Genomic DNA, 22,473 nt, shown 5'->3' on the forward strand with positions numbered 1-22,473 from the left:
CTCAGTTTTTGTTTATTGAGGTTGAGTCACTCATTCTGGCATCACGAGAAAAGACATGGATGCTAACTGCATCTGCTCTTTGCTAGCCAGGCTACCTTTAGCTCGCAGCCACCAGGCACCCTCTGGCCAGATGCTCTTATCCTCATTCCTGCCGTGTTAATGTTGTTTTAGTTTTGTGCTTTGCTCCTGCTTGCGCTGGGGATGTCAAGGAAAAGTCCAACTTCTGTCATCACGACCTTGAGGTCAGTGTTTATCCTCGCCTGTGGCTCCATCCCAGGATCCTGTGTGGCCATCTGCCTTGTTCTTTGGCTGTGCAGATCCTGCAGGCAGGCTGCAGTGCTGGGAGCCACAGTGGGGCCTTGTGGGAAGGCAGCCACGCATGCTGCTCGCAGTGAAGGCATGAGTCAGCGCAGCTTAAGGCAGTCAGCCTTCTTGCTGTGTGCATCACAATTTGAAATGTTTGTTCTTCATTTTATTTTGGTAGAGTTCAGCTTTCCTAGTGAGTCATAAAGCGTTGCCAGTATTCCCATCCGGGACAGCTTGGAAGGATTGAAATTGTGAGCATCGTGGTGTGACCTCAGCAGTCCTCGCGTTCGTTGCAGTGAAGCTCTGTGCCACCACCTCTCGAGTGCACGGTGACATGGGGCTCGTTTCTCTGTCACCTTAACTTAACCATCACAGAAGCATCCCTGCTGTTCCCACTTGCTGCGCTGGCAGCCTTGGGTTGTTGTGTTTGAGCAGCTGACCTTGCAGGAGAGGGCATCTCTGTTGTCCTGCTGCCTCCATCCCTGCATCTGCACAGATTGCTTGCAGAGTGAATGGCACTGGGAGCCTGATCTGAGTTGAACCAGTGCAGCAGAGGAGTTTGTCTTGATGCAGTTTGTCATGCAGCTGCATGAGTTTCTTGTGCTGGTGCGAGGCTGGGTGTACAGGAGGATGCAGGTGCTGCTCTGGGAAGTGCACGCTGTCTTCTAGTGAGCACAGAGCTACAAATAGAGGGATTTTTAACCCTGCACTGAAGAGGTGAGGGTGTTCGTGCAGTGCTGTGCCTTAGCTATGGAACTTCTTTAGTGTATTTCTGAGAACCTGATGTCTCACCCCAGAGCTTGAAATTACTTAAAATTGTGATTGAACAGTTGTCCTTCCTGCCCTCTGTTCTTCTGTATGCATGTGTTTGTGTGTGAGTACATCTGATGCTCTCCCATCCCAGATCCCCTCAGTGCTGGCATCTCCTTGGCTGTGGGGGAGGTCTGGTAAGACATTAGCTTCAGCTGGAGGTCCCTGACATCCTCTGGTTGGATCTAGGAGCACATAACCAGTTTGTTACTGTGGGATGGCACGTACCTTTCTGAAGGGCACCATCAGTAAGGGCAGTGGGCTTCACTCCATGACTGTGGAGCTCAGGGTTACCTCGTGTGTCTTTTTCTTTGGAAAGATTTTGTGCCACTATAGGAAAACACAGCTTGTTGTTCTTGGTGTCTGTGCTACTAAGGACCAAGTGTTGGAAAGGTGAGGTACCTAGCTTGAATTCAGAGCTTGCGTTTAGATTTAAATGTTGTGGAGCCAGTCCTCTTCCACTACAGGATATATTTAATGGCTGGGATGATGGAACATCAGATGTGCCTTGTCCTCGTGCACTCACCAGTAACTCTGCTCACCCTTCACAAGTGTGACTTGGTGGTCGATCTGTCTTGCTGGCTGTCTTTGGAAGGGGGATGCGAAGCTGCCCTCTGTGTTCTGCTGTCTGATCTCTGGTTGCAGTGTTGGGCACTGCCAAAGGATGTGCTTGGGTGACCTCGTCTCCCTGAAGCTGTTGTGGGGATTATAGGCTATTTTTCAGTCCAACTGGAAGGACTCTGAATTTCACAAGCCAGCTAAAATAGTTGAACCAATGCCTTTGTTTAACAGAGGAAGAATGAGTAATATTTAGGCCTTCAAATAGGGTTGGTTTTTTTTTTTTGCTTTATAGTTGTTTGAAACTGCTGGGATTCTTCTGTCTCTATTTGTGGATAGTGTCCATGTTTAGTAATAATTCTTTGCTTTGAGTTGGTCTGAATGTCGCTCGGTTCCCACTCCCAGATGTAACATGTTGGTTTTTCAAGCCCTGTAGTTAGCTTCCTCTTCTGCTAAATGCTATTGGGGACAAAGGATTTTTCTCACATTTACTTGCACGTGACCCTGTGCTAAGGTATGCTGCTGTCCTCTGACTCAGATGCCACGTTCTTAGGTGTTGCTTATCTTTCAACAGACTTCTTAAAGTAGGCCAGGCATCCCCTCTCTTGTTCTGATGGCTAAAATCTGCCCAGAGGTGAGTCTGAAAGCAGCCTGCTGGTGTGCGTGTCTGCCTGGGTATCTGTGATATCTGTCTCAAGTTAATGAAGGTGTCTGAAGCTAATGAGCATACCTAGATAGTTTCCATTCTCTCACACAGGGACATTAGTGTTTCATTCTGTTGCTGGTGGAATGGAGACCCTGAGACACACTGCAATCAACTTGGGCACTGGGACTGGTACAGAACTGGCAGTTGTATGTGTGTCTCTGGATATGGAGGACTCTCTTAGCTCCCATGTCCCACGAAGTTTAAACTCACAGGAAGGTGTGAAGTTGTCCCTGTGTTTGGAATAATGGAAAACTCTGCTTTGATCATTGTGAAAATAAAGGAAACCAAATCTAAGGGAAAGCTGCATAGGCACGAGGAGAGCTAAGTCTGAAGTGTTCAGCTGTGCAGTGCTTGTGTGTTGCAGGTGCTGGCACCCCGCTGCTTCTTGGATACTAGCTACTATCAAACCAAGCTAAGAAGTATGGAGGCAAGCCTCTGCTGCTAGAACTCTGCCTTTTTGCTAAAGCAAATAAGAGGGAGGAGAGAAATCTTCAGCCTGTTTTGGTCTTTGTGATGTGTCTCAGACTCTGCGCGAGTTCAGAGACTCAAACCTTATCCTTTGATCCAAATATGATGTTTTTCCCTTTTCTACACCAGCAAGCTGACTGTTTGCATCCCTTTGCACTGGATGTAGTTGTGTGAGGACAGCGTGGCCACCACAAAAGGAAATGTTTTCCACTGAATCAGTGAGATGATTCAACCGCAATGTACTGTCCAAAATCCAGTGCGAGGGAATGTGCGGACAGGAGAGAGAAGCATCCTTCTGTTGCTGGGACCTTTTGGGTTAGGTTGTAACACATTGTAACGTATCACCCCCAGTTTCTTAATCTCTGGAGCTGCTGCTTCTGTGCTGCTGAACTGGAGAGCGAGGGAAGAGCTGGAGGAGCTGCTTTCCCCCTGGAACGTGGCCCAGTGCAGTGTTGGTGTGTAGATGCAGAGACATCCCGTGGTCGGAGGAGGGATAGCCTGAGCTGTGTTCAAGCCTCTGACATCCCTCAGGCTTTCATTATTGCCCCTGCACGTGGCTGTTCCAACATGATACTTTCAGATATTGTTGCTGCCGTGGGGTTTTTGTGTCAGAGACTTCAGGTAGGTCTCTGCTGTGAGGAGATGCTGTGGTGTTTCTCCAGCAGCCCCAGGAGCAGCTACAGTCCGAGCTAGAAAGGGCAAAGCATCTGGAGCTGACTCGGGCAGCTTTACTTTTTCATCATCCTGTGGCTGTGCCAGGCAGTCTGCAAACATTTAAAGAGCATCTGCCTTCTCCAAAGCACTTTAAATCTCATTTGGATTTAGCAGTCCCTCTTGCCTACCTTTAGAAAGCCCAAGCTTATTGTGTGAGTGGGCTATTAAAGGAGAAGAGTTGGGTATTAAAGGAGAGGATCCAAGGGGAAGCCACTTAGATGCAGCAGCAGAATGGCTATGGCATTGTATTCTGAAAATCTTCCGTGACACAGCTTGCAGAGAAGTGAAAAAGAAAAGGAGGAAATGGTGTCAGGGCAGGAGGTGAACAGAAGTTACTTAGGTGTTGAAAAAGCAGAGGCAGAAGGAATGGGATTCTGATTCTTAAAGGACTTGTTCTGCCTGTGTTGGTTCTGTCCCTGCTAGGTGGGACTTTTGCTTTTACTTTTTTTGCTTTCACTTGTGCTGGAGCTCAGCGTTTGTGCTCTGTTACCACGGTGCCTCTCTGATGAAATGAGCTGAAGGAAGGAAATGGTATTTTCTAAAGATGGGAGCCTCAGAATACTCAGACCTCCTCCTTTCCCTGTCTCCTGTCAGCCCTACTGGAGAATCTGTGGAAGAGACAGACTCCAAATTAGCACGTGTTTCCCTACACGATGGAAGAGGTGGTGAGGAGCGTGCTGCAACAAGTGGGAAGTAAATGGGGAATGAGAGGGACACATGCAGATATAGAAAAATAGCAAAAAATGCAGAAACTTCTCCTAGGAGATGAGCACGAGTACAAGTGGTTCTCCATTCACAGGAATCTCGTTTGCCTTTCCAGATCATCACAAGGAAGCAGATAAAGAGGGAGTAAACCTGGCTGCTTGAGCGCTGCTGAGCTGCATCTCCCAGCCTTTGTGGCTCTCCCCATGCTCCAAGAGTTCAACTGGTGCCCAACGCAATGTGTGTTTGTCAAACCATGGAAGTGGGCAAGTATGGCAAGAATGCCACTAAATCTGGAGACCGGGGGGTCCTGCTGGAGCCTTTTATTCACCAGGTGGGCGGCCACAGCAGCATGATGCGCTATGACGACCACACCGTCTGCAAGCCGCTCATCACCAGGGAGCAGCGCTTCTATGAGTCCCTGCCTCCAGAAATGAAGGAGTTCACACCTGAGTACAAAGGTGAGGCCCGCTGTCACCTTGAAACGAGGTGTTTTGTGAACCTGCCTTCTCCTTTTCCTGGAGCTGCTTGTGTGTTGCTGGTTTTCTTTTTTTTTTTTCTCTTTTTATTTTTATTCTTCTCTTTTGCAGGGTAGCGATTTGATTGGAGCTTTTGGAAAGGGGGAGGTCTCTTTTTTTTGTGCTTAATGTGTTCATCCTTCCAGACAGAGTCTCATGGTTGTAGTCTGACACTTAAGGTTATGACAGAAGTAATTTTACTGGCAAGTTCTTGTCAGTTCCTACCGCCTTGACCTTGAGCAAATGAAGTTAGGTCATGCACTGAGCAGTTGTGTATGCAGTCCCATAATTTACTGCTTCCTCATCCCAGCTCTTTTATGGACCCATATCAGAAAACTGCTGAAGCAGGAAGTGTTTCTTTCCGAGCGCTGAGGTGAAGTGAGCCTTGTCCCCAGCTGCTCCCAAGGAGTGGAATTTTCCAGTGCCTGTATCCTTGTAGCAAATCGATTGCCTACTGTATCTTTCAGAAGGTACCCTTGTGGCCATGTGTTCCCCTGCAGGAGGGTAACTGCTGCTGCTTCCTCCCCGTGTGGCACAAGGAGGACTGTGCTTCAGGGACAGCTGGGACCACCGTCTGTTCCAGGTCGTGCCATTTGATCTGGCTGTATCCTGAAGGGCTGAAAGCAGTGTCAGCTTACCTACCTGTGTCTGTATACAGAGTGTGACTGAAAGATACCGTCTCCAACAGATGGGTCCTCTTGTACCCTCAAGCCATTCTGGATCCATATGGTGCTCTGGTGACCCATCTGAAATCCCATCTGAAGCCTGCGTTGTTACTGGAATCGATGTGACGTCAGGCTTTCCTCAGGAGATGTCTTTAAAACTGATGAAGCTGATGGTCCAGATGGAGACCTCGCATCATCATCGTATTTCCTAGTTGCCTAAAGGCACGGGATGTGCATCTCCACTACAGTATGGGATTTCATCTGAGGCTCCAGTGCAGTTTCCAGCTGGTCCCAGGGGTCAGTCCTGCTGCTCTGGAGAAGATGATGTTTCCTTTCTGAGCACACGTATGTAACTCTTAAGATTGCCTCTTCAGAGGTGTGGCTTGTGGAGCACATCCAGGCAGACAGAGGGCTTGGATGATCATTTATGTAGTGTCATGCTGGAGTCCTGAACTTCTCAGAACTTGTGTGGAGCTTTCTTAACGCTTGTTGGCATTGTCATGTGCAGATAGGGAAAAACAGTGGCGTGATGTTCTCTATCAACTGAGCAGTGAAATGTTTCATCGCTTTTATGGCAAGTCTTCAGATTCAGTCCATGTAGTGCCCAGTATTATCGGCAGCTGTTTGATACTGGTGACAAGCTGATAAAAAAAAATCTCACTGCTGTGAGTTGAGAGATGTTGATTGCCTCATTTTCAGGGCTGGAGGTGCCCTGAAGATGTCAGCCCTAACTGAAATTGCCAGCTCTTCTGCTCCATGGCTGGCCAGCTAGGTACACTCAGAATTGGTGCCATGAAAGATCTTTATCTTCTCTGGGAGTGTGGTGTTTTTCAAGAGCCTTTGGAAGGTGACAATGGCCAGGACACATGTGGACCTGATCACCTTCAGCTGGCACAAAGTATTTTTGCTCCACAGCCTCCTGTTTTTTATCACTAGGAAGCCCTGGGGCCTCATTGATCCCTTTTCTACAAGACAGGCTGATTTAAGATAGAAGCAGCAGGTGTCACCTGAGTCTCAGTGCTCAGATGCTGGAGAGATGTTGGAGTGGAGAAAGCAGACCTGGGATGCTCTTGTCCTGCGAACATGTTCCTGCTGTTGACATTAGATACTCCACCCAAATGAACTAAATGTATATTTCATATGCTTTTTCTTCAGCAGCTTGATAGACTCTGCTTTACTTTCTCTAGTTCGACATTTCTTGTTTTATTTTACACTGCAAGACTGAAAGGAGGGGAACATCCATCCCTCATCAGTCTTGCAACTGCGTTTCCCTTAGCGCAGCACACTGGGATGTTAGCACTCTGGGCTAGGAGTATCATGCTTGATTTCCTGTGAATGCCACAGCTTCTACTGCTGTTACCAACTGTTCGCTCCTGTAGTAACACAACACTGCTGTATGCAGAGATTTCTCCTCCGTGCTGTGTTAAAAATGTTTGAGTTCTCCCCCCGTCATCCTGAACCTCATTCCGCTGCTCTGGATTTGGTTTTCTGCTCCGTGAGCTATGGTTACTTCTGTGTTATTGAACACCTGTATTCTAGTAATTATATTTCCTCTGCTGGCAAACAGCACTGACAGGTTCCTTCTTTCTGGCAGGTGTGGTGTCTGTCTGTTTTGAGGGAGACAGCGATGGCTACATTAATCTGGTGGCGTATCCCTACATGGAGAATGAAGCTTTGGAGCAAGATGACATGCCAGAGAGGGACCAGCCACGGCGCAAGCACTCGCGTCGGAGCCTTCACAGGTCAAGCAGTGGCACTGAGCACAAGGAGGAGAAACCTGGCCTGGCCAGTGACAGCACAGAAAGGTAGAAGCTTTTGAGGGTCCACTGACAGTGTGACAAGTGGGAAATCATAGAATTGTAGGGGTTGGAAGGAACCTCCCGAGATCATCGAGTCCAACCCCCCTGCCAAAGCAGGTTCCCTACACCAGGAAATATTCCTTTCCACTTTCAGCTCTGGTCCTCCTTTTATTGAGGTGTTCTGTACTTCTGTACAGCTGCTAGATTGTCTTGCAGCTGCTATTCCAGCATACTGTGGCACTGCAAGCCATGTTAGGAGCTGTGCCCAGTTGTAGACAAACTCATCCAAGCGAAATGCTTCTGAAATGGGATAACAGCTGGATGTGGAAACAGAGCCAGGGGAGCAGATTCAAGTACAGATTCAAAGACCATCCAGCCCTTAACCTGAGGGTATAAATATGGGTCCGCTGTCTGGGATGTTAGCAAGGATTTGCTGTTAAGCTGTCAGCTTTTGAATAGTGTGAAGTGTGCGGCGGGAGGGGGAACAGGAGGAGGTCGTGTGCAGGCATGACTGTTGTAAATATCTGGAGAATGCATGGATCTTAACATGCTTCCTTGTCTTGTGTTTATGCCAGCAGCATCCAGGAGGCAAAGAGTTCCAGGATGGACTTGCACATCCACTCAGATGTTCCGTTTCAGATGTTGGATGGGAACAGTGGGCTGAGCTCTGAAAAGATCAGCCATAACCCCTGGAGCCTGCGCTGCCACAAGCAGCAGCTGAGCCGCATGCGGTCGGAGTCCAAGGAGAGAAAACTCTACAGTATCCTTAGGGAAGGCACCGAGTGCATCAGGTTGCTGCTGCTGTGCTGGCCTACACTACACACTCGTGCTGGAAGCAGCTAGGCCTGTGTTTCACTTGGCTTGTGTTAAGAATGATGTTCTCCCCATCCATTGCACAATCAAAGCTGTATTAAATTTTCTTTCTCCTGCTCTTTCCTACTTCTCAAACAACCCAACTGATTTCTGACACTGACACTCAGAGAAGCCACGTTTCTGGCTAGTTTCCTGTACTTGGTTTTTTCTTCTGGACTTTCTCTGAGTTGGCTTGTGTTGTTTTCTTTTTTTTTTTTTTTGAACTATTGAGTTCTTCACACGAGACCTTGCCCAGCAGCAGATGCAGGTTTAGGCTGCTCAGTAATTCCTTGGGAAGGAGCTATGATCGTCCTTGCCACCTTTCTTGAGTCTCTTCCAGTTCTACTGTATCCTTCTGGAAATGGTGACCAGAACTGCAGACCGTACAGAAGATGCTGGTGAATCAGAGATTTCATTTCCACTGGCACATAGTGCTGTTGTCTCCACTTCCTCATAATCTGTGGCACACACTCTTGTTGTAAATGCTGTTTGTTTGTTCTAACCTACCATTCTGACTGTCATAGCTGTCTCAAAACCCCCTGCTTTATACATTAGGGTTAAAAATAACAAAATTTCTTCTCCTTATGTTCGTCATCTTGCACGTTAACTCCAGAGGGTGTCTACCCATTTAATGACCAGGTGGGTCTCATAAGGTCCTTTTGGGATTTTGGATGGTTGCTCCTCATTTTTGGAACTTGGTATGTTTGTCATCTCATTCCATTTTCTGGATCACTTGTTGACCAGCATGGTTCTCCACACACAGGCCTTGTGAATGATTCTGTGTGACCGATCAGACATCCCAACTCTTTTCTTCTTTCATTTGCTGGCTAATTAATCGACTGTCAGCTTCTTAGTCCTCAGTCTGTTGTCTGACCTCTTTGAGGCACTGTCACAGATCTCCTAATCCTCACGCAGATTTCATTTTGTCCTGACACTTCATGTCTGCATTTGCCAAAGCTGCTGAAGAACCCCAGGGTATTTCTGAGGTGTGACTTCCACGGAAGGTGTGTTTGATCCTTCCCTGAGAAGTCATTTACCAGCTTCTGTTCTTCAGGACTGCCTCCTGCTGAGCTGTGTGATACGCTTGTGACAGTTTGTGGTTCCCCAGGTCTCTGCAAATCAGCATTGCCATGTCCTCCCTTTAGGGAGGCAGCTTTAAATGAGCTTCAGTTGCTGTTTAATAGTAGAAGTAGATCTGTCCTGTGCCCTTTAGTGCTTCTGGGTGAGACTGCCCAGCTCTGATTATTTGTTATTCATTAGTTCTTGTTGGATGTACAGCTCTTCTTCTGGCACTGCAGCCTGAGCTAATCTGTATTTAGAAAAAGTTTTGGAATCCCCAGAAAACACAATAAATTATTAGTGTTTCTTTCTTGTTAGAGTCTCTTTTTACTCCCATCTCCCAATAGCTCCTTTTATACTTGTACTCTAAGCCCTTCAAGCAGTCTGAATGGCTTCTTCGTATGGCCTAAGAAGGATTTCTTGTTTTCTTTGCCTTTGCAATTCATTCCTCACACAGTTTTGCTGTTTTGTTTTCTTTTTTTAACTTGACAACTTGTGTTTTTTGCTTCACCTGCTAGAACTCAATTTTTGTTTTGCTTGCCTAGGAACAACCTTGTTTTTAATAGCTTTATTCTTCCATGTTTTAACTGTGGGCTTCCTTTTCCTATTCTCAAATGTGTGCTTTGAGCCTCCAATGTATATTTTTAAATAACTCCACATCACTTGTGGAGAAGTGATTCTATAGCTGTCCTATCTTTTTTTAACACACTTCCTTATTTTTCTGGAGTTCCTCTTTCAAATCAAACATAGTTGCTGGTAGATTTTTTTTCTACATGCTGAACTCCCTTGCAGGTTTAATGTAGCTCTGCTCTGGTTGCCATTTCAGAGTAATGCATTGAACTGTGACCCACAGGGCAAACGCTGGGGTTATTTCTCCCCTCTGGGACTCCTTTGCTGTACTGATTGTCTCGAGTTTGCTCTCAGCGTTGTGCCCTAATGGAAGGTGTGCCCATTGTGTGTGGTGGTAATTGAAGTTTCCCATTACAAGTCTGTTTCCTGCCTTTGTGGCCTCTCCAGTTTCCCCCCTGTATTGGTCAGTGCTGCACTTCTGGTCAGGCTGATAACAGAACTGTAGCTATTATTTCAGCCTTGAATTCTCAATCCACGGGGATCGTGTTCTTTATCCATGTGGTTCAACTGTGATTTTGGTTAGCCTTCAAGCTCCCCCTAAAGTATCACCAGTCCTTACTGGCACACTGTATCTTTCCTGATGTTTGCATTCTGCTCCTTGGTTCCTCCTGCTGGGCTTTCCAGTAAGCCTGCTTGTGATCTCCTGTTAGGGCTGGGCCTGACACTTTCCAGGCTGACTTCTTCTACCAGCTGCCAAAGCCCACGTGCCACTCTTTGGGTTTTGCCCTTTTCTTCAGCTTCCCGGTTTGTTCTACTTCCTCCTTGGTTCCTGTTTGTTTGCCTGTCTCATGCTGGCCTGTGTCCCTCCTCGTGGCAGTTCTGGGGGCAGTGTCTGTGACTGGGGAACTCTCCTTGACGTGTCTCTCAGAGTTCCTTTTGCTGGAGAACGTGGTGCATCATTTCAAGTTTCCCTGCGTGCTTGATCTGAAGATGGGGACCAGACAGCACGGAGATGATGCCTCTGAGGAGAAGGCTGCTCGGCAGATGAAGAAGTGTGAACAGAGCACTTCTGCCACCTTGGGTGTGCGAGTGTGTGGGATGCAGGTAGGAATCCCCAAGGCTGCAGATGTTGCACGTTCCTTTTCCCGGTCCCACTAGAGCTTCTAGTTGTTAATGTTTGCTGCTGAGCTCTGAGTTAGCGGGTGGGTATGCTGGAGTTCATGATACATACTTTTGGTCTTCATTTGAAAGCCCAGAGCAAAGGAACTTGCTTCTCCCAAGGTGGGTCTGCTTGTTTGCAGAAAACATGGGGACTTTTTAAAACAACTGCTCTTCTTAGTGTTAAGCTAGAACTGCAGCACCTGGTGGAGATATCTTTCTGCCCTATCACCATCCATGTGTTGAGAGTAAAAATCTGTTTTCCTATTGTGGTTATACCCTGAGCACAAGGATTTGCTGCTGATGCTGTTGTGCAATAGAGCCAGTCCTTTCCCCGCCTGTAGAATCATCTTGTAGTCCATCTCTCTGCCCACAGCCTGAAGCAAGGAGGGCCCTTCACAAATCGCATAACAGGCTGTTTGGGGATGCAGGGGGCAGGCAGGGCTGTTCCTTCTGTCTCCCAGGTGTGGTGGTGATGTGAGTTCCCTCTGCCCTGTCAGTACGAGGCAGCCCTGGGCTCTCCCTGTGTTGCCTTAACCTCATGTTCCCACTCCATGTGCGTTTCCTTTGGTTTTCCAGGTCTACCAGCTGAACACAGGGCATTACTTATGCAGGAATAAATACTATGGACGTGGTCTTTCCATCGAGGGCTTCCGCAATGCCCTCTACCAGTATCTCCACAACGGCATAGAGCTGCGCAAGGACCTCTTTGAGCCTGTCCTTGCCAAACTCCGAAGTTTGAAGGCAGTTTTGGAGAGACAGGCCTCCTACCGCTTCTACTCCAGCTCCCTTCTCATCATTTACGATGGCAAGGACAGCAGGGCAGAGATGTTTGTGGAGTGCCACTCGGAGACGCGCCTGAAGCAGACGGACAGCTCTGTTCCGGAGAGCCTTCAGGACGGCGGCGGTATGGAGCCCAGCTCCCCCCCACACCCCATGGTGGATGTGCGTATGATTGACTTTGCACACAGCACATTCAAAGGCTTCCGTGATGACCCCACTGTGCACGACGGACCTGATAGAGGTTACGTGTTTGGGCTGGAGAGCCTCATCAACATCATGGAACAGCTGCGTGAGGGAAACCAGTAGCTCTGGACCGTGGCCACTTATTCTTGTCCTGGTGACTGGAGCAGACACGACCACCTCCTACCACGGGAAACAGCAGCCACTTCAGTTTTAGAACAATTGTACTGCTCCACTGTTTTTAAATGTACTCGGAGAGAAGAGCTGAAGGGAGGCAGAGTGGAAGAGCTCCTCAAACTGAACGCAACAGCTCTGCCTCTTGGAGGGGGCTTCACGGCTGCCTCTGGGGCTCTTGGTACTTCGCTCCTCCCATGTGTATTTTGGAGGGGGAACCTGGCCCTAGGGAAGGGAAAGCAGGAGAACGCAGGGCTCTGCAGGGCTGCAGCTGTGGCTTGGGGAGCCTCCTGCCTCGGCAGCCTTTTAAAGGCCTTTGGCTTGAAGTTCTCCCAGGGCATTGGAGCAGCACCCTGGTTCTATGGGGCGGGTGCTCTGCATGCTCCCTGGCTGGCGTTGCTAGCTCTGCCCTCTGTTTTGCCGTTGGGCCTTTGCTTTTGATGCTGCCTTTTCCTTCTGTTTGGGCACTGTGAATAACCGACCCAAACGGGGAAATAAAATGACCAAATGCAACCCAGGGCAGAGCTGCGGGGGGAGGAAACGCTGCACTCCCGGTGCTGCCTTCGCCCCTGCTGCCCTGGGCGGGCCCCGGGACAACGCGGGCAGGGCTCTGCCACCGTGACTCTGCCCTGGGCCCCCGACCAAGCCACAGCTCAGCTCGTGGGCTAGCAATAGTACTTGTAGCAGTTAACGTGACCCCGGCCCTGCACGGGGCGTTCAACCCTTCCCCTTGTAATCGTTTTTCCGCCGCTTGTATGCAAGGATCTCTCTGTTCCACGGGCTCGGCCTGCCGGCTCCTGCAGGCACAGCGCTACGTCCTATCCGGGCTCCGCGCTGGGGGGGGCCCGGCTGGCACGGATTAGCGCTGGGCTGTGCCCGCCCCCCCCCCCCCGGCTCCCGTGCTGCGGACGCTCCGTTCGCCGCTGTCCCGGCCCCTTCGCCCCGCGTGTCTTCGCTGCGTTCCGGCCGCTCTTTTCCTGCTCTCCCCGCCTCATCCCGCGGCACTTCTGCCCCGCCTCGGCTCCGCTCTCCCCTCCGCTCGCTTCCTCCATCGCTTCTGCGGGCGGCCGCGCTGCCCGGCCGAGCCGCGGGGTTCGGGATGGGCTGCAGTGAGGAGCCCGGGGCAGCGGGAGCAGCCCTGCGCCCGGCCGGGCTGTCCGGAGCCGCCTTCCTTCGCCCCCGGTGCGGAGGGCCGCCGTCTGTACATAGCCGCGTCCATCCGCTGCCCGCTGTCCGGGCTCGCCCAGCGCCGCGCATTAAAGGAGCTGGTTTTCGCCCTGCGTCTGCGTGTGTCCGCGGGGCGGGAGTGCGCGGGGCGGATCCGCCTCCCATTGGGTGGGGGCAGCGGTGGCTCCGCCTCCCATTGGGTGGGAGCACGGGTGGCCCCGCCTCCCGCTGGGTGGGGCACGGGTGGTTCCGCCTCCCATTGGATGAGGCGCGGGTAGCTCCGCCCCTCGGGGCGGGCCCGGCGGTGACGCGTGAGGCGCGCGCGGCGCTGACGTGTCGGCGCGGGCGCGGGGATGCGGGCGCTGATCCTGGTGGGCGGCTTCGGGACGCGGCTGCGGCCGCTGACCCTGAGCCGGCCGAAGCCGCTGGTGGAGTTCTGCAACAAGGCGCTGCTGCTGCACCAGCTGGAGGCGCTGCGCCAGGTACGGGCCGCTCCGGGGGGAAGGAAGCCGGGCCCCGCCGCCCCGCCGCCCCCTGACCGCAGGTCCCGCAGGCGGGCGTCAGCCACGTGGTGCTGGCCGTGAGCTACATGTCCGAGGCGCTGGAGGCCGCTATGCGCGAGCAGGAGCAGCGGGTAAGAGACCCCCCGCACCCCCGCCCCGCCCCGCCCCGTCCCGCCCCGCTCTGACCCTCTGCCCGCAGCTCGGCATCCGCATCTCCCTGTCCCACGAGAAGGAGCCGCTGGGCACAGGTAGGGGCGGGCAGCGGGCGGGGCGCTGGGAGGGGTACGGGTGGACCCCGGTGGCCGAGAGCGCTGCCGTCGCCGGGGATGCTGGGATGGGCGCAGGTGGTGGGGACGGAGGGCTGCCGACGGTCGGTGGATGGGAGCGCTGATGGGCACGAGGGTGGGGACGGGCGGTGCGGACGGCGGCTGGGAAGGCCGATGGGCACGAGGGACGACGGGATGAGCGAAGGTAGCATTGGCAGCGGCTGAGTGACGGCCAGCGGCTGGGAGTGCTGGTGGCACCTGGGACACTGACATGGGCACAGGCAGCATCCAGCTCGAGGCTGGGCTGTCCCCGGCCCCGCGGTGGCACTGACAGCTGCGCAGCGGGACCGCTGGCGTTGGCGCGGGACCTGCTGGCCGAGGGCGGGGAGCCCTTTTTTGTCCTCAACAGCGACGTGATCTGCGAGTTCCCCTTCGCGGCGCTGGCCCAATTCCACCGTCGGCACGGTGGCGAGGGCTCCATCGTGGTCACTCGCGTGGAGGAGCCGGCCAAGTACGGCGTGGTGGTGAGCGAGCCCGACAGCGGCCGCATCTGCCGCTTCGTGGAGAAGCCACGCGTCTTCGTGTCCAACAAGATCAATGCTGGCCTCTACATCTTCAGCCCCGGCATCCTGCAACGCATCCAGGTAGGGCTGGGCCGGGGACCAGGGGCTGGGTCTGGAGGCTGTGTCCCCATGCTCAGCCCACGACCCATCTCCATCCCTGCAGCTGCGTCCCACATCCATCGAGAAGGAGATCTTCCCAGCCATGGCACAGGATGGGCAGCTCTATGCCATGGAGCTGCAGGGTAAGGCCTCAAGCAGGGTCCTGGCCGTGCTTGGGACCCCACCTGAACTGCTGTCACTGAGGCTCTGTCCCCACAGGCTTCTGGATGGACATCGGGCAGCCCAAAGACTTTCTCACTGGCATGTGCATGTACCTGCAGGCACTGCGGGCGCAGCACCCTGAGAAGTTGCACTCAGGGCCCGGTGTCGTGGGGAATGTGCTGGTGGTAAGTGCCAGCCCCAGGCACACTGTACGGGCTCACCTCCATCCTCCTGCTGCTTTCCTGAAGCTGCGCCCTGCCATCCCCATGCTGGCTGAGCTGTGCCCCCAGCCTCACTGCAGTTTTGGATGTTGTTTTGAGGGATATGGTTTAGTGAGAGCTGTCAGTGAACGGTTGGACTGGATGATCTTATAGGTCTTTTCCAACCTTGGTGATTCTTTGATTAATCCGCCTTCCTTGCAGGATCCTAGTGCCAAGATTGGGGCAAACTGTGTCATCGGCCCCAACGTGACGATTGGGGCTGGCGTGGTGGTGGAGGATGGGGTGCGCATCAAGCGCTGCACGGTGCTGCAGGGGGCCCGCATCCGCTCCCACTCCTGGCTGGAGTCCTGCATTGTGGGCTGGAGCTGCTCTGTGGGGCAGTGGGTGAGGAGGCTTGTGCTGCGGGGCTCTGGAGGGATTGGGCCAGATCCTGCTCTCTGCCTCCTGGCTGTGGCCAAGGGGAGGAGGGAAGCACTGGTACCAGTTGGGCAGCAGCAGGAGCACGGCCCCATGCCCTGAACCGGGCTGGGTGTGACACAGCTCTTGGGACAGGTGCGTATGGAGAATGTGACGGTGCTCGGTGAGGATGTCATTGTCAACGACGAGCTCTACCTCAATGGGGCCAACGTGCTGCCACACAAATCCATCGCCGAGTCCGTGCCAGAGCCACGCATCATCATGTAGCGCCCGCTGTGCTCTCTCCTGGCTCTGTTTAGATTAAATATTTATATTTCCATCTACCTCTGAGCATTATCTGTGCACAGCCGAGCCCCCAGAGCCGGCTCAGCTTTCCCTCCTCACATCACCCTGGTACTGTGTAAGGAAGAATAATTTAATGCTGCATTTCATGAAGTCAGCCCCCAGCCAGGGGCGAAGTCACAGAGCCCAAACACACAGCCCAGCCCCAGACAGCACTCATTGCACACGGGGCTGCTGTGGGAATGAGGCCTCGTGCTCCCCTCCCTGAGAATGGCCCCTCCCTCCCTGCAGCCCCTGTCCTGTGTTAGGGACAGACCCACGTGCAGGGCCAGGTGTTAGGAGCTGGCCGGCTTGGTGAAATCATCCACCCCTGTGATGGTGGCCTTGCAGAAGAAGCAGTCCTTGTTGTTCATCAGGTGCTGGTTGATGCAGGCTCTGGGACGGGGAGGGAAGAAGAGCGTAAGCACTCCCGAACCCCAAATGCTGCGGGGAGCTGGGGCAGCAGGAGCTGCTCATACTCACTTGCAGGACTTGTGGGAGCAGGGCCGGAAGATGGCAGAGATTGGGTGTGCGTAGCAGATGGGGCACAGGTCCTCCTCGCTGGTGGGCTGTGGGGGACAGGTGGGTGCTTGGCAGAGGTACTTGGAGCTGGGGGGCAGCGGTGCCAGGGCTGCAGTCAAATTTGGAGCGGCAGAGCTGTGTGTGGGGATGGGAATGGAGGACACTCACCAGCGTGGTGGCAGCCGCCTGCTTGGACTCCTCGCTCAGATGGCTCAGCATCTTGTCCACCTTGGACAGCTCCTCGGCACTGATGTACTCCGTGTCTGGGGGCAGAACCGGACGGTGTGCTGAGTGGTACCTGCTGCCGGGCTGCTTCGTGCCCACTGCTGCCCCCACGTGCCCCCCAGCCTGGTGCATCACTCACATGTGCTCAGGGAGAAGTGGCGTTTCTCTGTGGCCGTAGCAGCCGCTGCCATGGCTGCAGGTTCGGCGTGGCCCAGGAGGTACTGGATGGAGCGCAGCTGGAAGCAGGGGTCCGCCAGCAGCACCGCTGTCGCGCGCTCAGCCCTGCAAAGGGACAGACACAGACAGGCACTGCCTGTTTCCCCACGTCCCCAGACATGGTCCTGGCTCTGACCCAGCACCACGCAGCTGGCCTGTTCTGCGGGAGCTGCGCCCAAGGTGAATGCAGCATGGTGGTAGCCCCCAGTCCTCAGGATCCCCCAGCACACATTAAGGCAGCCAAAGGGCATTCCTTCTCCTCCCCCTCCTCCTACCATCCCACTGGGGATCTGCTGCAGGACCCCAGGTCGATGTGCTGCATTGGCATTTGCCGAGGTTGCACTTCAGTTCAGGTGCTGGCTTGCGCCCTAGGAGATGCAGGGTGGCTGAAGCAGCTGGTACCAGCATTGCAGGACACAGCACCACAGCAGCCCAGGACTGGAACACATCTGCACCTCGGGGACACCACACGGTGTTCCCATGGCATGTCAGCACCCTGGTGGGGAGGAGGGAGAGAGCGGTTGTGTCTCTTCAGGCTTCATGCATCAGCAGGAATGGCCTGGACAGAGGAGGGAAACAGTGTGGCATCCAGAGCCCCCAGCGCTGCTCAGGCACCGCCTCCATCAGGCACATGCCCTGTGCCCCATCCACAGCCCCGTGGCCACCTCCAGCAAGGGCACAGCTGGGCACAGCAGTCTCCATCCTCATCACCAGCTGAACCGCTCTGGGGAGCAGGGGGTTAACAGCCCCTCAGTGCCCAGCAGCCACAGCGGCCAAATGAGCTTTTTTGCTGCCCTAATGGAAACCAATTCCCCAGCCCCGCTCTCCGCTTCCCACTGAAGAGCCCAGGAGCTGGCAATGACATTCCTGAGCGTCCTTCACCGCATGGCTGCCCCTACTAATAGCACCCTGTCCTCCGCAGGGATCCCTGGGCTCAGCCTCCCCTCATGGATGGCCGTGCCAGGGGGTCCCCGCCAGCTCACCAAGGGCTGACCGGGACAAAGGCGGCGTGTGGGAGGTCAGCGCGGCGCAGCGGCTGCCGCTGTCGAAGGAGGAGCAGAGGCTGCGCACGGCCGAGGGTCTCTGAAGCGATCCCCTGGGATGAGCACCCGCACCGCCCTGCCCACCGCAACACGCGAGGGAGGGACGCGCCGAGCCGCCCGGCCACCGCGGCCACCACTCCCCGCTCCGGGACCAATGGGCTCCCGCCCAGCCCCCACGCTGCGCATCGCCAGCACGTAAGTAGGGGCGAGCGGGCGGCCGCCGGGAGATGCTACTCGGGAAGCGGCCGGGCACGGGGATGCACGGTGCCGAACCCTGAGAAACTTGGCGCTCCGGGGACGAGCGGCGCTGGGAGGCGTTGGGTGAGCACCGGAGCATCGCGGCACCCCGTGCTGGATGCGGTCCCCCCGCAACGCGTAGCGCTGCGCGAGGGGCCATGCCGCTCCTAAGCTCCGCTCCAGCCCCGTGGCTGCGGTCGGGCTCTGCCGGCACCCGGTAAGGGCAGCGCGGCCCCGCTGAGCCCCCACCGCCTCGGGCTGCCGAAAAACGCCATGGCCCCGTGGGCGCCCGCGGAGCTGTGGCTGCTGCTGCTGCTCCAGCTGTGTCCCGCGCGCACCTCGCCGCCCCGCAGCTGCCCCCCCGCCTGTATCTGCACCTCCGACCTGCTGAGCTGCAGCCGGCAGACCCTGCAGCGCGTGCCCCGTGCGCTGCCCCCCACCGCCACCACGCTGGACCTGAGTCACAACGCGCTGAGCCAGCTGCAGGACGGCTGGCTGGCCGCGCTGCCGCACCTCGAGGCTCTGCACGTCGGCCACAACCAGATCGGCGAGCTGTCCCCGCGTGCCTTCCACAACGCGTCCCGTCTGCGGCACCTCGACATGTCCTCCAACCGCCTGCGCGCCGTCGAGACGCACTACTTCGAGGAGCTGGTGAGCCTGGAGGAGCTCCTGCTCTACAACAACCGCATCGCGCGGGTGGACGAGAACGCCTTCGCCAAGCTGAGCGGGCTGAGGAAGGTGTACCTGAGCTGGAACAACCTCACCTCCTTTCCCTTCCATGCGGTGCAGGGCCTGGGCAACTTCAGCCTGCGCACGCTGGACCTGTCCTCCAACAGCCTGAGCAGCCTGCCTGTGGAGGAGCTGGCGGCGCTGCCTGAGCACGTCCGCAACGGCCTCTACCTGCACAACAACCCCGTGCGCTGCAGCTGCCCGCTCTACCTGATGCTGCAGCGCTGGAGGCAGCGGGGTTTCAGCTCGGTGAGGGATTTCTTCGAGGAGCACACCTGCAAGGTATCCGACGCCGTGCCGCGCTCCCTGATCAAGCTCCTCAAGTACAGTCACCTGTTTGAGAACTGCTCGGCCGAGCCAGACCCCGCGCAGCCCGTGCCCTTCCCGGTGACGGTGGGCCGGGTGCTGCTGCTGGGCTGCAACGCCAGCCTGCCCCACGTCGCCTACATGTGGATCTCCCCACACCACGAGCCCATTTGGCCCCCAGGCAACGCCAACCGCTCCGTCGAGGTGTTCCACAACGGCAGCTTGCGTATTGCATCCGCCCGGCCCTGGCACTCCGGGATCTACGTCTGCTTGGCCATCAACGGCCCCCGCAACGTCAGTCGGCTGTGCGAGGTCAACGTGACGGTGCATTACTCCAAGCCAGATGGGGAGGCGTTCAGCACCGGCCTGACCACGCTGCTGGGCTGCATCGTCAGCCTGCTGCTGGTGCTCGTCTACCTGTTTGTGACGCCGTGCCGCTGCCCGCCGTGCTGCAGGACGGCCCCTCCAAGCCCCCCGCAGGAGTGCAGCGCACAGTCCTCCATCCTCAGTGCCACGCCGCCCACCACTGACGGGCCCAGCCGCAGGGCCAGCAAGCACGTGGCCTTCCTGGAGCCTGCCCGCGAGGTGCTGGATGGCAAGGAGCGCCCGGTGCCCGGTGAGGGCCTCCCCGATGGCAGGCACCCCAAGGTGCTGCAGCTGCGCTCAGACACCGAGTCCATCAGCTCCGTCTTTTCAGACACCCCCATCGTGTCGTAGTGGGGCTGAGCTGTTCTGCTCAGAGCATCGCTGAGCCCCAGCGTTCAGCCTGACTACGGGGGGGATGGGAGGGGGGAGAGGGGGCAGGTTCAAGCACCGCTTGCACCGCTTCAGCCGCTGACACAAGGGCAACACGATGGATTCAGCACGCCTGCAATCCCTGTTTTGTCCAGGCAGCAGTGGCTGTGGCCATGGGTGTGCAAGATCCAGCCCAGTGCTCCCAACCCAATCCCCCCAGTGCTGTCCTCAGGGGCTCTCAGGGATGGCCATGCCACTGTCCCCAGCCACTTGGAGTGGAGGGAGCACTGTCCTGTGGCCCCACACATCCACTGGGGGACCTCGTGGCAAAGAGGAGGCTCAGCACCCAGCCAAGCAAACATCGCATGTTTTTGCCTCTGAATAACCCTGAAGCTGTACATAGTGATGTCGGGCACCAGGAGGTGACTGACGCAGCGCTGCTTGCAGCTCCCCGTGCCACCAAGGACGCTGAGGTCTCCCGCATTGCCCGTGCTCACTGCTTCTCCTTGAGATGGACGTGCGCTGCTCGAGCACAGCTATTGAGGCAGTAATCTAATGAGCCTGTCGATAAATGTGAGTAATGCTCTCCTCTCTCGGGCCATCACTCTCCAGTTACATTTGAATAAAAAATGCCTATTTTTTTAAGCTCATGCTGGGCTGCGTGTCTCCTTGTCCTCACAACAGGGCGGTTGGGCTGGGGGCTGCAGGACCCCCATGATCTGTGTGGGGCTGGTGTGACATGCTGTGTTGAGGGCTGGGCTGGGGATGGGGGAACCTCTGATCACTTGTCCCCAGGAGGTAACATCTGTGAGGTGGGGAGGGGGCAGCAGCAGTGGCACACAGCACATTCAGAAACCAGCAGCATTCAGAGGGGTGGGAGAGTTGCTTGCTCGGGAGCAGCCGACCCTGACACTAGGGACTGGGGGGAACCACAGAGGGACATGGGGCCAAGCAGAGGGACACAACCACCTCTGCACGGTCGCCATGAGAGAATGCAGCTCTCGCCCATCCTTCTACTCTTCCAGCACAGACACAAGCAGCTTATTTCCAGCACAAAGTCAGCCCTGCCCAAAGCGCTCAGGCTCGCCACCTGAAACCGACCTTGTGCAGCCCCGTGCCATCAGCCCTGCAGCCACTGCTTGGCGAGGGATGGGGACTGACAGCTGCTGCTGGCCCTGCCTCACTGCCTGCACCCGCTGTCCCCTTGTGTTAGCACAGCACTGCTAATGAGCCCGGGATGCTGAGCGGCCATATCAGCTGCTGCTGGGGCTGGGGAGTTGCGGTGGTACCGTCCCCTGGCTCTGCTCCCATGCAGGGATCCCACCAAGGGGGATATGGGTTTGCCCTTTATAATGGGAATCCTACCCCCCTGCTTTTGCGTTGAGCAAAGCCATTCCCTGCTGAGGAATCTGGTTGCTGCACTATGGCAGCATGCTGATGTTTCACCTCAGATTCTGGAAAAGCATTCCAGAGAGGTGATGAAGTGAGGGGATGGTACCATCCACCCCAAAGCAAGGGGCCTGCTGCTCCCTGCAGCTGCCCAACCCCATCCCACAGTGCCGTGGACGTGGCTGTTCCAGTGCCTGTCACAAGGGCACCCTGTTTCCCAGGAAAACCCCATTGCAGTGTGTCACACTGTTCTGGTGCCAGGAAAGGACTCGGCCCCATAGTGCTGCTCCAGAGAGGTGCTGTAACGCTCAGAGCAGTCCCTCAAGCAGCTTGAATGGCAAATCTCAGCCAGGGAAAGCACAGCCGTGAGCATGGCCTCCCTAACAGGCAGGGCTGGAAATACAGCAGATGGTCTCCATCACCACCATCCCCTCCTGGCAGCCACCTGTAATCACTCTGGCCTGGCTGGCTGCCACGCCATGGGTTGGCACACAGCACAGCAACACGGGTGTGAGGGGACCAAGGATCGTCTGTTCCCCATGCTCCACATCTTGGTTCTCTCCTACCTCCCACCCTGGGGCTGGTTGCACCTGGGCCCCTCCCTTACCACGCTCTTGGACTTCCAAAGAAACACAGGCAGCAAAGCTCGGAGCCCCAACCTGTGCCATCCCCACAGGGCACTGCAGACCCCAGCCTGTGTATGCCCTGCTCAGGGAGCAGTGAGTGAAGCAGTCCATAGCCAGGTGACCACCCTCTGTCCTCCCCCTCTTCTGGGTGGCACTCCCTGGGAGCCCCCCAGAAGGCTCCACCACAGCTGTGCTGCCAACAAATGCACCGAACTCCTGAACACATCCCAGCCCTCCCAACCAGAGCCCCACTGCCACCAAGTGTGTCCCCTCACACACAGACACCTGCGGAGAACCTTCAGGCACTGCCCTTTCCCCCATCACTCGCTCTCATCAGGATCATTACACAAGATCTGGCCAACTTGGCTCCATTAGCTCACTCCAAAGGAGGCTTAATAGAAAATCTGCTCAATTATTTAGCAGACAAACAGGGGGATGATACTGGCTGAAGGCTGCCCGGGTCCTTGGCATGGTCCCAGTGATTCAGAGCAGCTCCAGGCTCAGCTCCCACCTTCCCTCTCTTCCCCATAAAAGAGAGGCATGGTCATTAGGGCCTGGCAAAGCACGGAGCACACGGGCATCCCATTAGCACTGGGAGCACCATCAGTGATGCTGCTGCCCCCTCTCTGTTGTGGGGACTGGAATTGCTGCAGACTGGAACTGCTGCAGACCCCACTATGAGCTGGCAGGCTCTATCCTGCACC

The 22,473-nt window shown here is 55.4% G+C and overlaps 4 protein-coding genes across 6 annotated transcripts in view; 3 read left to right on the forward strand and 1 right to left on the reverse strand.

Moving 5' to 3' along the window:
- The first annotated feature begins 4,501 nt into the window (after nt 1-4,501).
- Nucleotides 4,502-13,296, forward strand: IP6K1 (inositol hexakisphosphate kinase 1). 2 transcript variants are annotated; one of them, XM_031611715.2, is made up of 5 exons: nt 4,502-4,725; nt 7,042-7,252; nt 7,822-8,006; nt 10,656-10,831; nt 11,465-13,296. In XM_031611715.2, the coding sequence occupies exons 1-5, from the start codon at nt 4,503-4,505 to the stop codon at nt 11,972-11,974; spliced, it is 1,305 nt and encodes a 434-aa protein (XP_031467575.1). In that variant the 5' UTR covers nt 4,502; the 3' UTR covers nt 11,975-13,296. The 2 variants fall into 2 exon arrangements, with proteins under 2 accessions (XP_031467575.1, XP_031467576.1); XM_031611716.2 differs by having other exon boundaries at nt 7,825-8,006.
- Nucleotides 13,297-13,504: 208 nt separating this feature from the next.
- Nucleotides 13,505-15,805, forward strand: GMPPB (GDP-mannose pyrophosphorylase B). The gene is made up of 8 exons (XM_031611717.2): nt 13,505-13,671; nt 13,743-13,823; nt 13,892-13,940; nt 14,301-14,602; nt 14,685-14,763; nt 14,840-14,967; nt 15,205-15,387; nt 15,556-15,805. The coding sequence occupies exons 1-8, from the start codon at nt 13,543-13,545 to the stop codon at nt 15,685-15,687; spliced, it is 1,083 nt and encodes a 360-aa protein (XP_031467577.2). The 5' UTR covers nt 13,505-13,542; the 3' UTR covers nt 15,688-15,805.
- A 16-nt stretch (nt 15,806-15,821) lies between these two features.
- Nucleotides 15,822-22,473, reverse strand: part of RNF123 (ring finger protein 123) — a 44,993-nt gene continuing 38,341 nt past the window's right edge. Inside the window, exons 36-39 of the mRNA XM_090147990.1 lie at nt 16,628-16,770; nt 16,432-16,526; nt 16,225-16,310; nt 15,822-16,137 (exon numbers count right to left, since the gene is read on the reverse strand). Of these exons, the coding sequence (XP_090004116.1) occupies nt 16,038-16,137; nt 16,225-16,310; nt 16,432-16,526; nt 16,628-16,770 (424 nt within the window). The 3' untranslated portion in view covers nt 15,822-16,037. The remainder of the gene's footprint in view (nt 16,138-16,224; nt 16,311-16,431; nt 16,527-16,627; nt 16,771-22,473) is intronic.
- On the forward strand, nt 16,766-20,373 carry AMIGO3 (adhesion molecule with Ig like domain 3). Of its 2 annotated transcripts, XM_031611713.2 has the most exons (2): nt 16,766-18,635; nt 18,774-20,373. In XM_031611713.2, exons 1-2 carry the CDS (start codon nt 18,258-18,260, stop codon nt 19,734-19,736), a joined length of 1,341 nt encoding a protein of 446 aa, XP_031467573.1. In that variant the 5' UTR covers nt 16,766-18,257; the 3' UTR covers nt 19,737-20,373. The 2 variants fall into 2 exon arrangements, with proteins under 2 accessions (XP_031467573.1, XP_031467572.1); XM_031611712.2 differs by having other exon boundaries at nt 16,766-20,373.

The sequence above is a fragment of the Phasianus colchicus genome, chromosome 11 (assembly GCF_987193195.1).
Source record: "Phasianus colchicus chromosome 11, bPhaCol1.hap1.1, whole genome shotgun sequence".
NCBI classification, from domain to species: Eukaryota; Metazoa; Chordata; class Aves; order Galliformes; family Phasianidae; genus Phasianus; species Phasianus colchicus.

Bases quoted from the DNA above. Each gene is read 5' to 3' on its own strand.
- GMPPB (XM_031611717.2), top strand. From the start codon at position 13,543: ATGCGGGCGCTGATCCTGGTGGGCGGCTTCGGGACGCGGCTGCGGCCG. The intron at 13,824-13,891 runs GTAAGAGACCCC...CTCTGCCCGCAG, and splicing joins TGCGCGAGCAGGAGCAGCGG to CTCGGCATCCGCATCTCCCT. The intron at 14,968-15,204 runs GTAAGTGCCAGC...CCTTCCTTGCAG, and splicing joins TCGTGGGGAATGTGCTGGTG to GATCCTAGTGCCAAGATTGG.
- IP6K1 (XM_031611715.2), top strand. From the start codon at position 4,503: ATGTGTGTTTGTCAAACCATGGAAGTGGGCAAGTATGGCAAGAATGCC. The intron at 8,007-10,655 runs GTATCCTTAGGG...CGTGTCTCTCAG, and splicing joins CAAGGAGAGAAAACTCTACA to AGTTCCTTTTGCTGGAGAAC. The intron at 10,832-11,464 runs GTAGGAATCCCC...TTGGTTTTCCAG, and splicing joins TGCGAGTGTGTGGGATGCAG to GTCTACCAGCTGAACACAGG.
- AMIGO3 (XM_031611712.2), top strand. From the start codon at position 18,258: ATGGCCCCGTGGGCGCCCGCGGAGCTGTGGCTGCTGCTGCTGCTCCAG.